Source organism: Hypanus sabinus, chromosome 25, assembly GCF_030144855.1.
Source record: "Hypanus sabinus isolate sHypSab1 chromosome 25, sHypSab1.hap1, whole genome shotgun sequence".
Lineage (NCBI taxonomy): Eukaryota > Metazoa > Chordata > Chondrichthyes > Myliobatiformes > Dasyatidae > Hypanus > Hypanus sabinus.
The window spans coordinates 20,009,633-20,024,386 of record NC_082730.1 but is presented as its reverse complement, the minus strand read 5'-3'; the positions used below and the strand labels follow the sequence as shown (position 1 = coordinate 20,024,386).

The 14,754-nt window shown below is 43.0% G+C and overlaps 1 protein-coding gene across 1 annotated transcript in view; it reads left to right on the top strand.

The window, feature by feature from the left end:
• Nucleotides 1-14,322, top strand: part of nuak2 (NUAK family, SNF1-like kinase, 2) — a 43,463-nt gene extending 29,141 nt beyond the window's left edge. Inside the window, exons 4-8 of the mRNA XM_059949823.1 lie at nucleotides 2,071-2,136; nucleotides 2,222-2,287; nucleotides 6,227-6,346; nucleotides 7,744-7,876; nucleotides 10,414-14,322. Of these exons, the coding sequence (XP_059805806.1) occupies nucleotides 2,071-2,136; nucleotides 2,222-2,287; nucleotides 6,227-6,346; nucleotides 7,744-7,876; nucleotides 10,414-11,513 (1,485 nt within the window). The 3' untranslated portion in view covers nucleotides 11,514-14,322. The remainder of the gene's footprint in view (nucleotides 1-2,070; nucleotides 2,137-2,221; nucleotides 2,288-6,226; nucleotides 6,347-7,743; nucleotides 7,877-10,413) is intronic.
• The last annotated feature ends 432 nt before the right edge of the window (nucleotides 14,323-14,754 follow it).

Below are 14,754 nucleotides of genomic sequence, written 5' to 3'. Positions count from 1 at the left end.
GGAGACTGTTGAAGAGGAGGAGGAAAGCATGCTGGAGGTGAAAGGTCATTCTCTTGTGCCTCCCATGTGCCCTCCACATAAAAGACATGGTTCCCTTTTGACTAGGCTTAGGGAATGAGACCCTCGGGGTATTGTCTAAACATTCCTCCTTTCATTCACTGGGAGCTTAGAATCTTAATAGGCAATTGTTTGGGATTTGGGACTTGTGTATGTTTTGAGTCCAAGTCCCAACACTAATTAGGCTGCCTATAAAATACAAGTTGCTGATTCATCAAGGAATGAAATGGCTCAGTACGACTCTTTTAATCCAGTGACTAAAAATACCACCAGGCAGAGCACTAACCTATGTGGAGCATGAGTTTAATTGTCTGCCTGAGTTGGAGCATTGGCAAAAAGAAATGTAGTTGCTCTCGGCACCTTGGTACTAGGTTAGGGAGACGTCTATTGGATGAAGTGCAGCACTGTGACACGCCTGGTAGAGTTGTTGATTCTCCACTCCGGCGACCAGGAATCGATCCTGACTCCCAGTGCTGTCTGTGTGGAATCTGCACCGTCTCACCGTGCTGGACTACCTCTGAATGCACTGCATCCCAAAGGCCTGTGGGTTGCTCATCCCTCCTCTGTTGGTGGAGTTGATGGCAACGTGGGGAGAATAAAGTGGGATGCTGTGTGTAGAATGGTTGACTGCCTGCTGGCTGGTATAGATTAGATGGGCTAAAGAGACTATTTCCAAAGCAACACACACAAAATATTGCAGGAGATCAACGGGTCAGGCAGTATCTGTCGATGTTTTGAGCTGAGACCCTTCGTCAGGACTGTTTCCATGCTGTTTCTGGAATATTCTGAACCCGTCCTGTACCCCTCCCCACTGTGCCGTTGGATTGAGACCTATTGTGGAATTTATCATTGCATGATAACACTGGAAGTGTAGGTCCTGGTTGGGAGTGTTTCCTGAAGGCAATGTCTTTTTTTTTTGGAGGGTGGGGAACTATGCCCTTGTTATTGCTGCATCAAGCGCCCAGAATTTCCAACTAAAAATGGAGAATGAATGAATGTTAGGCATTTTAAACAAATTCTTAACCATCAACAAAGGTTTGAAGAAATAGTGTATTATCTAGGCCATAAATCCCTAGAGGCTTCAGAATGAATCTGAAGCTGTGAAATCACCAGGGAGACGGGAATTAAGCTTCTCTGCTCTTCCCTTCTAGTGCTTTTCTCTAGTCATTCCTACATCTTGTACTGGGAGGAGACTTTACAATGTAGAATTGTAGTCCAGAATGTCACCTTTCAGGTGTAAGGGGAAGAACACTATGGGTAGAGGGTCACTACAATGTGCTGGAAGGTGGGCATGCACGGTGCTGAAACTTTCGCACTCGGACTGCAGCTGGAAGGACGCCAGCTCTGTGGCTGGATCTCCTCCAACAAGGCCACCGAGGCCCTCCCCCGGATCTGCCGGTAGATATCCTGAACGTTGGGGGAGGTCCAGGCTTTCATGCCTGTCTGCTCCAGTTTAGCTGGCTGCCTCGAGTCGGTGAGCTGAGCACCATGGAGAGTGCACAAGCCAATTAAAACAGTGTGAACAATCAGACAATGAAGTTATTTCTGCCTCTGCAGGGGCTTAGAGCCCGTCTCGAATTAGAACTGCTCCTCACCCCCAGCAGAGAGAGAGAGAGCTGACAACCTATGCTTATACTAAACAGCTACAAGCAATTCTGCAGATGCTGGAGATCCAGAGTAACGCACACCAGATACTGGAGGGATTCAGCAGGTCAGGCAGCATCTATGGGGAGGAATAGAGGTCGGACTGTTTATTCCCTTCCATAGATGCTGCCTGAACTGCTAACCACAATCGCATCAGCCATCAGGGTTCGATTCCACCGCTGTCTGAAAGGAGTTCGTACGTTCTCCCCGTGACTGCATGGTTTCCTACAGATGCTCATGTTTCCTCCCACATTCCACAAATGCACAGGTTAGGGTCAGTGAGTTGTGGGCACACTGCTTTGGGACCAGAAGCATGACAACGCTTGCAGGAAGCCTCCCGAACAAGCCTTGGACTGTGTTGGCCTTTGACGCAAAATGATGCACTTCACCATATGTTCTGATGTCCGTGTGACAAACAAAGCTAATCTTTCTAAGGTCCATATAATTGCAGAGATATGTCAGGAACTTTCTGGGGTTTAGCTGAGAATTCATGGACTCATCCTGACTTCCTCTCTTTCAGAACGGGATTGTGCATCGGGATCTGAAGTTGGAGAACATCCTGTTAGATGCTACTGGCAACGTCAAGGTGAGAAGCACGTACTTCATCACACTTCTGTATGTTGCGATGAACATTTACAAGATAAAGGAATTGTATATCCCTGACTTTATGCACAGAGAATCAACGATCAACTTTATTCGCCTTGTACATTTACATGTATTAGGAATTTCTGTGGTGAGTGCATTAACTACGTGCACAAACAAATGACAACATCCACCAATTATACAGAATAAAGAATTTTATAAAAATAAAGTTAGTTCCGATATGGAATAAAAAGTACATAAATACTAGCATGTATTTACAATGTAAAGAACATTATTAGCAGTGCTTTAAAGTGTTTACAGTGTAGAGCAAAGTAATTTGTATCTGAATATTGTACTTTTAATTGTATTAATAAGAATTTCTAGAAATTGCCCTAGAAGGGAATTGCTATCTATGATGTATAATTTTAGTTTGGGGAGGGAGTAAACAAGGTTTCCACGAACGGGATACTGATCTTTATCACTCTTTTACTCTACCTCTTCAATGATGCATCACTCTATTGTTCAATAAATTCCATTCACTAGACTAAAACTGGCTAAAATAGTAACTGCTGCCTCCTCACGTCACTTCCAAACCTATAATGAGATTGTTTTGTGATGGGATCCATAAAAGGTCATTGTAACAAACACACTGTCGCCTAGCAACTGATACCGACAAACTCGGCCATCATTCCTTTTCTTTTTCTCAAAAGTCTCTTCAGTGTAGTGGCAATCTCACTTTCTCTGTTCACCACCCCCTCCAAACAACTAGATCATCCTGTGTATAGGTTTTTCGTTAAAGACCACCTACACTCAGCCTCTGCCCATTTGGAGCTAAAACTGTGGTCGCAACTGCTTGTTATCAAGGGCTACTTATTGTTAAAGACCACCCAAATTCTCTTCCAAAAGCTGAGATCTCCAGTTTTCTTTTATAGCCATTGCCTTGTGGTTTCTATGTGTGAATTTGTTTCTATCCCTCCCTGCCCCCACCTTCTCTCCCAATACCTTTTTTTGTTGCTCTCTCTCTCTTTTGTCCCAGTATCAGTTTTCAAGGCCCACCATTGGAATTGTCCAAGAATTAGGGAATTCTGCAAAATTAAGAGTTGGCTAAAAGTGATGTGTTGATGTTAAGATCCCAGAATAGTCCTTCCTGATAATTATCCTGATTTTAGAACTCTTTCTGGAATGCCTCATTTCTGTAGCCAAGTATTTCCTTAGCCAGAGGGTGGTGAATCTGTGGAGTTCATTGCCACAGACAGCTGTGGAGGCCAAGTCATTGAATGTATTTAAAGCAGAGGTTGGTCGGTTCTTGATTAGTAAGAGTCAGGTTACGGGGAGAAGGAGGGAGAATGAGGCTAAGAGGGATAATAAATCAGCTATGATAGAATGGTGGAGCAGACTCAATGGACCAAACTATATAATTGAAAAAAATTTTCACTGGAATTGTCTATGAGAATTACGGGGAATTGAAAGAATTGGCAAATTAGGTTCCTATGTCTTCTGGTCTTGTGGTTACTTGTCGTGAAGATTGATGTAAAAAATCATCCCCCATATCCTTATTTTCCATTATCAATTTCCCAGATTTGCGTTTGATCAGTCCTTTTCAGTTGTCTGCTGAAACTCTTGTGATCTTCTGGCTAACTTTATCTTCTACTGCTGAATTTTTGTACTTTGTTAATCTTTTAATTGCTTGTTTCTTTTGTGTATATATAATCTGTTCAGTCTTCTGACATGCTACCCGTCTTTGGACAATTAAATTCCTTTCTTTTGAGGGTGATGCTACAGTTTTTAACAATAGCAGTGGATCCCTCCTAGGATTTATTTTCCTTTCTTGTTGCAAAGATTCTATTCTGTGTGTTTGGAAATAAATGTCTGTATGTGCAGGTCTCTTACATGGATGTGGCAGCTTGAATATTGTGAGGGAATATCTTCTTTAGGGAGGAGAAAAGTAGTAAAACAGAATATTCTTTGAATGGTGGGACATTGAATGGTATTGGTTTCCAGAGAGACTTCTGTGCTTGTGCACAATGCATGTTACAAGTAACTATAACAAGCATTGAAAGAGAAAGCTATGAAGGTTTGTGTCTTGTTGGGTTGTGTAAACTCCAATGGGACTACAAATGGTATATGGTGTACAGTCCAGCCTCCCTCCCTACTTAGCAAAGGATATATTTCTAAGAAGAAAACATAATGAAGATTCATCAAATGGTGCTAAATGGATATTAAGTAGACTAGACTTTTATTACTAATTCTTCTAGACTTGGGAGAATAATCACACTGAGCCATTACTTTTTACAGGTCTTAACAAGGGTAGATGCTGGTATGCTGTATACCCCTGGCTGTGGTATCTAGGACAGAGGGATGTGTTCTCGGTAGTTTTTTTTTAAATGGGATTATCCTTTCAGCACTAGAAATTTCTTCACCCAGAGGCCAAATGTATCTTTCCAAGAGGGCTATGGAGGCTTGGTCACTGGGGTACATTCAAGAAACAGACTGATAGATTTTAGAATGCTAAGGAATTAGTAAAACAGGAAAATTAGTACAGGATCAGTGAATGACGAAGGAGGCACGAGCTGCTGAATGTTTCGTGTGTCCTTGTGTACGTTTGTTCTTCAGGTGGAACTCCCCATAACAGAACTAATATTTGTGTTAGCTGTAATTTTTTTTTTGCTGCTTTCGACATCTTGACCTACGCACACTCCAAAGTTATATGTATTTTGTTTCTCTAATCTCGAGGCCGTGATCTTTGCTCAAAGTCCAATCTACTACTTAATTTACTAGTTAATTTTTAATGTGGCTTGAAATATAAAAGAAATTGAATCTGAGGACACTGCAGGAACAGGCATACTAACTGGTGTCTATGTTCATGGGGTAATTCCTGTACCTAAGTCCCTTCATAAGGCACCACCTTAAAGAGGGAATTTTATCTGTTTCAATATGTGATGTTTACCTAACAGATATTATGCCAAAATATCATTTGAATCCAATTCAAAGGTCTGTTGGTGATTTGTGATGCTTAAGAATCGTTCTGACCCCCTAGTGAAGTGTATGAAGTCTTTTGGAGGGGGCGGGGGGGGGGGCAACATTTTACCGAGAGGATAGTCAGTATGTGGAATGAGCTGCCACAGGAAGTGGTTGAAATAGGTACGTTGACAACATTTAGAAGGTACTTTAAGAGGTACACAGATAGGAAAGGCTTAGAACAGGGGGATTCCTAGCCTTTATTTTTATGTTCCATGGACCAATGCGATTAAGCAAGAGGTCCGTGGACCACAGGTTGGGAATCTGTGGCCTAGAAGGATATTGGCTAAATGCAAGCAGTTGGGACTATCTCACTGGCATTGGCCAAAGGGCCTCTTTCCGTGCTATGACCAGGGTAGAACTTGGCATGGCTTCTGCTGCCCCCCAACGGGAACATGACCTTCTGACCTTGGCTTGCTAGAATTGCCAGCAATTCTAAAGTGGAAATGGTGACGCAGTAGGGACCAGCTCTCCTTCTGCCCAGTTCGTCCAATGAAAACAGTCACAGCCCTTTTTTTTTAAGAAAGTAGGAAAGTGAAACAGAATTGTTCTTGGCTGTCTGCCTGACTGGTGTGTTGGAAACTAGGCCAGAAAGATCCTTTGGGACCTTATGGAGCCCAGACCAGGATCTAGCCTCTCCTACTTTCACTTGCTCTGATATATAAAACATGCAATTACACACACACCATCTGTCAGTTCCCCTTGGCTTCATCTGATCCAAGCACATAAACCTCCTCCTAAGTAAACATGTTGTAACTGCACTGTTTGGCATCCTTTAATAACCCTGTATACATGTACGTGTTACTTATCATATACACAGCATTGTCCTTTGAATTTTCAATTTGATTAAGAATCGAAAGAGGTGAACTAATGGGAACTTTACCATGATAGGATTTCTAACGATCTTGATTTTTTTTCTTTCCAGATTGCTGATTTTGGCCTGTCCAATTTATACCACCATGACCGCTTCTTGCAGACGTTCTGCGGTAGCCCCTTGTACGCATCTCCTGAGATTGTCAATGGGCGGCCCTATCGGGGTCCTGAGGTGAGTGCCCTGCCCCTTGATGATTCCTTGGGATAAATCAAAGAATAATTGTAGAACAGAAGGAGGCCATTCCGTCCATTGAATAAAACGTGTGTATGTTGGGAGTCGAAGATAAAAATGGAAAATGAATTTATACTGCAGGGAAACACTCTTCAGCCCAACTGGTTGTTAGTGATGGAAGTGAATTCCTGAGCTAGTACCTTTTTCCTGCATTTGACCTGTGTCGCTCCGAACATTTCCTAACCATTTCCTATCTAAATGTTATTTTAAGTATGGTAATTGTGAAAACAGAAAATGGTGGAAATGCTCAGCCGGTCAGAAACCAACTGTGGTGAGAGAAGCAGTTAACATTTTAACAGGTCTTTCTGCTGAAACCTTAACTCTATCTCACTATCCACATTTGCTGCCTGGCTTGAGTATTTCCATCATTTACTGTTTTTGATCGTGTTATTAACTTAAGACTCACATATAATCCCAGTAAGGAAGCTTAGAGAAAATTCAGCCCGATGACCAATTGGAATATAGACTTTACTACCAAAGAGCAAAGGTGAAATTCAAAGGCAAGGTGAATAAGTAACAAAAATGACAATGTACAGTCACAAGCTGAGATGAGATGAAATAGGTGGAGGGCCACGTGGAGGACAATCATTGGTCTGGAGTAACACAAAATGTTGGAGGAATGCAGCTGGTCAGGCAGCATCAATGGAGAGGAATAGACGGTTGACGATTTGGGCTAAGACCTATCATCAGGAATGTTGGTCGGAAGCATCAACTCTCCATAGCAGCTGCCTGACCTGCTGAGTTCCTCCAGCAATTTCTCTGTGTTACTCTAGGTTTCCAGCAGAATCTCTTGTGTTAATCATTGGTATTGGTTTGTTGGGACAAGTGGCTTGTGTGCATCAGAAATTCTGTGTAAGCCTACCTGATGTTGGAATAAATTCATATTATCTAAAGGGGAAACTTGGTTGAATGTATATTAATATATTGGACCAAATAATAGATAGTTGGCACATAAACCATGGGCCTTTCCATTATCAAGTGAAAGTTGACATTTTACACTGTTAGTTTTAAGCAGCCCCATTCCATTAATCCAGCTTGATACAACAATTATAACACTTGCTGGTACAGGCAAAGTGACACTGACTCCCTCTGCATGGTTTATATTGCTACTGTCTATTGGGCATGAGTTTGTTTAGAGGGACTCGCACTGTGGCTACGGAGCTGTTCAGTGATTGTGCCAGGCTCTTGAAGGGAATTGTACATGAATCTTTGGGCCCACAATGTTATGTCAACCTTTTTACTTGCACTAAGACCAGTCTAGCTCTCCCCTCCTTGGATTGGTTCCTTCCATTGTCGACCAACTTGCATATTAACAATAGTTCTGCTGTTCTTCACAGGTTGACAGCTGGTCCTTGGGTGTACTGCTATATACCTTGGTCCACGGCACCATGCCTTTTGATGGACATGATTACAAAAACCTGGTCAAACAGATAACTAATGGTGAATACCGTGAGCCAACCAAACCGTCAGGTAAACAAAGTCACTCATGTAACTGGCCTAAATTTTGGTATAAGTAATGAAATGCTGCAGTTGCTAAGATGGTATTGGAAACATAATCTAGGCAGGAATTGTTACTCACATTGGAGGCTTATTGAAATCCTTAACTTCTGTTCAAAGTTCAAAATAAACTCATTATCAAAGTACACATATTTTACGCTAAGATTCATTTTCTTGAAGGTGTTCACAATAAATACAAAGAAACACAATAGAATCAATAAAAAACTGCACACAAACAAAGACAGACAGGCAACCAATGTGAAAAACACAACAAATCGTGCCAGTACAAAAAGAAAAGGTGGGGGATTAATATTGAGAACATGAGTTGTGAAATCCTTGAAAACGAGTCCATAGGTTGTGGAATCAATTCAGTGATGGGGTGAGTGAGATTATCCCCTCTTGTTCAGGAGCCTGTGGCTGAGGGGGTAATAACTATTCCTGAACCTGGTGGTATGGTACCCAAGGTTAAGGCAGAAGAAAGCCCCTTGGGGTTTACTGTCCATCTAAGATCAGCGATTGTGCCCAAGGCAGGGTTTGAACCTTGCACCATCTTGATGCATGTGACTTGGCATCTTACCAAGGACTGAAGTTTCTAACTGTGTGGTTAGCAGATTATGGTGCATAGTTGAACTATTGTTCACTTACGTTATTGTTTCCCCAAGTCCAGATCACTTTCCACAATTGTGGCTACTGGCACTCACTGCCCAGTAATTCACCCCTGCCTCCTGTTCACCCAGAGCCCAAATGTTGTCTTTGGATTCAAATCCCTCTGGCATATCATCTTCTCCCCACCTCTGTTATTAAATTAGCATAATTTATCACATATTCATGGAAACGTGCAGTGAAATGCATAGTTGCATCAAATCAAATCAGCAAGGATGTTCTGGGGGAGCGCACGAGTATTGCCAATCTTCCAGCTTCAGCTTTGCATGTCTGCAACTTGCTAGTCCTAACCCATGCAAGCTGAAGCGCCCGGAGGAAACCCACACAGTGCTGGGGAGAACATACAAACCCATTACAGATGGCGCGCGGAATCAAGATTGATTAAGATTCAAGATTCATGTCACTTCCTGTACACAAGTGTAACGGAGAACAAAATAATTGTTACTCCAGATGCGATGCAGCAGAAAAGTCGAGCGCCAAAGATAAAGAACACAATTTTAAATCTACGATAAAATGCACAAGAAAGCTTGTATATAGATTGATTGTGTGCCCATAAAGTTACGTTAGGCTGTACTTAAGGTGACTGACAGGAAATAATAAAGTAGTGGTGGAGTTGGTGGGTGAAGGTGTTAGTCAGTCTTGCTGCTTGGGGAAAGCAGTTGTTTCTTGAGTCTGTTGCTCCTGGAGTGGGTGCTATGTAGCCTCCTCCCTGCTGGGAGTGGGACGGATGGGGTCCTTCGTGATGTTACTAGCCCTTTTCCGGCACCTTTCTGTTTATATATCCTAAACGGTTCTGGTGATGCATGGGGCAGTTTTGACCACCTCTTGTGAAAATTTGCAGCAATCAAGCGATTGTGCTAACCACTCAGCTTCCACATTTCCCCCTTTTTACCAGATGCTCTTATCTCTTCCAGCCTTGGCCACCTCCAGAGAGCAAATCTGCCTCTCTCATACAGCACCCTTGGCCCTCAGCAATGCTACCTCCGTCTGTCTCGGGCTGGAACTCCAAAATTTCCCACCAGACCTTCTCTCCCTCAGGCTACTATTAGATAGCTCGTTAATGCTCGCGTTGCTCAAGCACTTGCTCTCTTCTCCTCACTCTCTGACTGAATGATTTGAGTTGCAAGTTGACTTTCCTGTAGGGAGAAGCCTTGGGTATGTTGTATATTAAATGAACCTCAGGGTAGTAAATGGTAACTCCCACTCAGTGGTCACTTTATTCGGTACCTCCTGTACTTACTTAGTGGCGACTAAGTATATCGTTGCGGTCTTCTGCTGCTGTAGCCCATCCACTTCAAGGTTCAGGACGTGCATTCAGAGATGGCCCTCTGTATACCATTGTTGCAATATATGCTTTTTTAAAATTACTGTTGCCTTCCTATCAGCCAGAACCATGAATCTCCCTCATTAACAAGCCGTTTTCACCCACAGAGCTGCATCTCACTGGATGTTGTTTCTCCCATTGTTCTCTATAAAATCTAGAGGTGGTTCTGCTTGAAAATCCCAGGAGATCAACAGTTTTTGAGATACTTAAAAAGCCCCTCTCTTGATTATCCCATGGTCAAAGTCACTTGGATCCTGTTTCCCCCCCCCTCCCCCATTCTGATATTTGGACTGAACAGCAACTGAACCCCTTGACCATGTCTGCATGCTTATGTGCATTGAGTTACTGCTACACGATTGGCTGATGAAATATTTGAATTAGGTACAGGAGTATGTATTAAACTGGCCACTGAGTGTATGTACTTAGATAATAAATTTAAATTTGAGTGCAAGATTTCGGTGGTGGTTGGTGGGAAATTTGCAAATGGTGTGCATTTTGGTTATTTATTTTATTTGTTTTGCAGATGCATGTGGGCTGATCCGGTGGTTGCTGATGGTCAATCCAGACCGCCGGGCCACCATTGAGGACGTTGCTACTCATTGGTGGGTCAACTGGGGCTACAAGACCCAGGTCTGCGAGCTGGAGTCAGCAAGGGACTACGAGTCGTCTGTGACCATCAGTCTGGACTGGTTGCAGCGGCCGTCTCGCTTCGTCTTTGAGAGCGGCTCCAAAGTGCGCTGCTTCTTCAAGCAGCACGGCTCACCGCTGGAGCGGCAGAGGTCGCTGAAGAAATCGAAGAAGGAGAACGACATTTCCAACTCGTTGCAGGAAGGGGGGGCGACGGAAAGCACAGGGAAGTCGCTACTGAAGAGGCCGAAAGGGATCCTGAAGAAAAGGAACACCTACGAGCATCGATCGCACAGCGCGGGCAACGTCAGCCACTCCACGGAGGAGACCGTATTTGCTTATCTAGACTCAAGCATGTCCACAATGGAACATGGCAGACAGCAGGATGGTCCATCGGTCCCTGCACCAAAGAAAGGGATATTAAAGAAGCCGGCAAAGAGGGAGTCTGGGTATTATTCCTCACCGGAGCAGAGTGAGTCAGCCGACTTGTTGGACTGTGACAACCCTGTCTTTGAGACGGTGACTTCTGAAACCCACAGCGATTTGTGCGACAGTGCCAAAGACCCCTCTGCCCGGCGCAAAGGCATCCTCAAGAGGAATGGCAAGTTCTCCTCGAGCAGCACGGACTCTGCAATGGGCAGCGCCACCCTGAAGAGTCTGGGGTCCTTCAACGAGCTGGCCTTTTCCGACATCAGACTCTCGTCGAACAGAAGCCACCCGTCGAGCGCGGTGAGCGAGGACAGCATCCTCTCCTCCGAGTCCTTCGACAGGCTCGACCTGCCCGAGAGCCGGCAGGAGCGGAGCCAGATGCGGAGCTGCGTCTCCGCCGACGACCTGCTCCGCCTGGATGAGGCGGAGTCGGACTGCAGGCCGCGCCTCTGCAAGATGAAGTGCTTCGCAGACCACTTGGCCGACAGCAACTTCTCCCTCACCGACCTCGACAACGTGACCGAGGTCTATAAAAAGGCTGTGGCAATCTGCAATAAGTTGATCTGACTGGGACATCCTCAGTGGCTGTGTGATCAAGCCCCAGGCCTAATTATGATTCTTTGTTTGTTGAGACTGGAAAGATTACAGGCCAGGCACACAGCTGAAGTTAGAGATGGTTGAGTAAGAGGAAACCAAAACACAAAATAGATATCATGGCTATAGAATGTGAAGAAAGATTTGGGAAAGTGGGGCAGCCAAGGCATTGTGCAAGGAGATACTTTTTTCCCTCTGTTAACCTATGTTTCTTCAACAGACACATGGGAGTTCCCTAAATTGGGACCAGACGCAGTAGTAGTGAATCCCTTGCACTGTGAAGTCTGAGCAGTGAAAGAGAGGCGGGAGTGATATTATGTAACGATGGGTGATCAGATTGTGAGTATAAACTAAAAGGGAAGGTTAAGAACTAACCTGGAGAAATGAAACAGGGAAGGTTTCCCTTTCTCCCTCCCTCACAAAGTATACGGGGAGGGCAAGTGTTCGAGAATTTCAGTGGCGATAAAATATGCGACGAGGAAAGCTCCATCTCTAGCTTACATTTCTACAATGGACTTGGCTGGTTGCAATCGTTTAGGTCACTGGTCAGCTGACACGTACCTTGTGTAACTGTCTCTGCCAAAAAAATTAAAGTACAGGAAAATTAAACAGTTGCACCAGAAAGAGGAGAAAAAACAAGTTTACTATTTATGTGTCAGACATGTATATATTTTGAAAATTAATTTATTTTTATTTTCCCCACCCATCCTCGTCTCAGACTTTTGGTTGAATGCAAATGAATGAAGTTTGAATAAGTTTACTATTATAATGAAGTAGATTTTTTTTCTACTAGTTAATTATAATAAAACTGAATATAATCTTCAGAGCAAAGAAAACCAATTGTTCAAAGCGAGGAAACTGTTCGTGTTTCCCTGGGGGAAGAATTAATGCCAAGACAAGCATTTTTTTGACTGTCTTCTTAACACAGGACAAGATTTGGCATTTGAGATACAATCAGAATACTGAAAATTTATTTTTGGTGTTCAGATATACTGTTCTGGATTTGGATGTTTGTTTTTAAGAGGGAAGCTAAGGGGATAGGGTGTCAGGAAAATATGGTGTCTCCTCAACATTCCCTTCCAGAAATATGTTAATGTATTGTTAATTCATATTCACATGCTGTGATGTTGCATGCCATCCTGACTGAATGAATGTTATTATGACTGATGAATTTTTTTTTGAGTGAGTACTTGAATCCCACTTGGGAGTGTTTATTGTTTAAAATCTACCCTCTCCACTCCCAAACCAACCCCTCCCCATTCCATTCACATCAAATGCTGCTTTAAAAAGGCTAGGTGTTCAAACTTCGGCATGAACGATCTCACTTTGAGGGAAGGTCCACCTGGAGGTGCGCTAGCTTCCTTTCAGTTCCTTTGTGAATGCTTTATGTGTTATTTATGTGAGGCGACCGATGTTAACTGGACGACATTGCTGTGTCCAATTGCAACAGGCCAGTTCCCCCTCTCTCGTGCAAGTTCAGCCAAAAGAGGGGAGACCTGCAGGAGGAGAATGCAGAAAGGAGCAGGCCGAAATTTGACCATGAGCCCCTTGAGTCTGGACAGTTGACTTTTTACTTTGAGGGGGAAACGACTTGTTTTCATTGAATTTTTTTTTCTTGAAAAACCAGTATGAGATTTGTAGAAAAAAAAATGTCAAACCCATTTTGATATGTAAATTATGATGTATGCCAATTATTGTCAATTTTGTTTTTGAATTGTGCAATGGAGAAATATTGGTCTGGGGTGAAATTGCTTCACAGTGTTTGCAGAGAGCAGTTCTAAAATTACCCGTCATTTGGCTATGTGGTGATCCTTCACAGTGGCTGATTCCTTGACCACCCCCGAAAACTTCATGAGCAGATTGGCGGTCTATTTGTCCCATTGACAGGAGATATGAGGTGCTGAGAATGATGATGATTGTAGCTAAAAAAAAATAGGTAGCAAAGACTGTTAACCACGGGGATAGTCTATTCAGCCTAAGTTTGTTAGATGGTAGTGATCTACCATTTAACATCTTTGTAACCCTAGTGGTCAATCTTTGTGTAATTTTGCTGGGAACGGGAGTTTCAGATTTCCATTTCCACTTACCTCGGTGGTTGCATCATCACCTTGAGTAATCTACTACTTTCTAGACAATTTCCCCCTATTTGGGACTTTGGGGCAACTAGGGGATCTACAGAAATCTTTAGTTCCTTTAATCCTTAAACACCTCAATAAGACAACTGCTACGTGGAACTCTGTTAGAACTCTGGTGTGTTGCTGAACCGATTTGGCTCAGACTGAAGCAACCTTAACTACTGGTATGATTGGAAAGGGGGAGAGTAATCTACTGGAGTGAGGACGGGATGTTTCGCTGTGATACTAAAGATCAATGTCCAGATTCAAACTTAAGAATAATCCCTTAAGCAAGGGATATTGTCATCCAGCCATTGCTGGGGTATGATCATACATCTTCAAGCAAAGATTGGGACCAATTTTAAAAAATACCAACGGGAGAATAATGTGATCATGTTCATACCAATATTTCTCACCTTGCATGATTATGAGACCTATTTTTGCCCCATTATAGAAGATGCAACTCTGGGGCGAAGTGATACGTTGCCTTGCTGCCTACTTGCTGTGGATTACATGCTTTGTCCATGTGTTCCTTGAATTACTAAGTAATTTGTATCAAACAGAATGTCATTCTGAAGAAATCTGTGATTTGTTTTTGTTCTAAATGGCTAATTTATTTTTTTTAGATGGTTAAAATCCATTTGCCACAATAAAAGAAATTGCCTTAATTCTCATTAGTTTTTGCATTTTATTCTTTAATTAAGCTATAGGAAGTGGCATGTCTGTGATGCAGGTTGTGGAAAGTTGCTAAGGTTGTGTTCCATAGAATGAAAACTTTGCTTCAGCATGAGTAGCTGTAGAGTGGGAGGAGACGTGTGCATATCCATCTTCTGTATCCTCAGTTTCCTGTTAAATCCATCTTCAACTTCTTCCTGGCTTGGCAAATTCCACTCTCTTAAGGAAGGAAGTTTTCCCTAACAAGAGAAAATCTGCAGCTGCTGGAAATCTGAGCAACACATGCAAAATGCTGGAGGAACTCAGCAGGCCAGGCAGCATCTATGGAAAAAAGTGCAGTCAATGTTTCAGGCTGAAAACCTTCAGCAGTTTTCCCTAAATCTTTATAACAGTCTTTTTATGATTCACATTTTGACTTTGTGGCA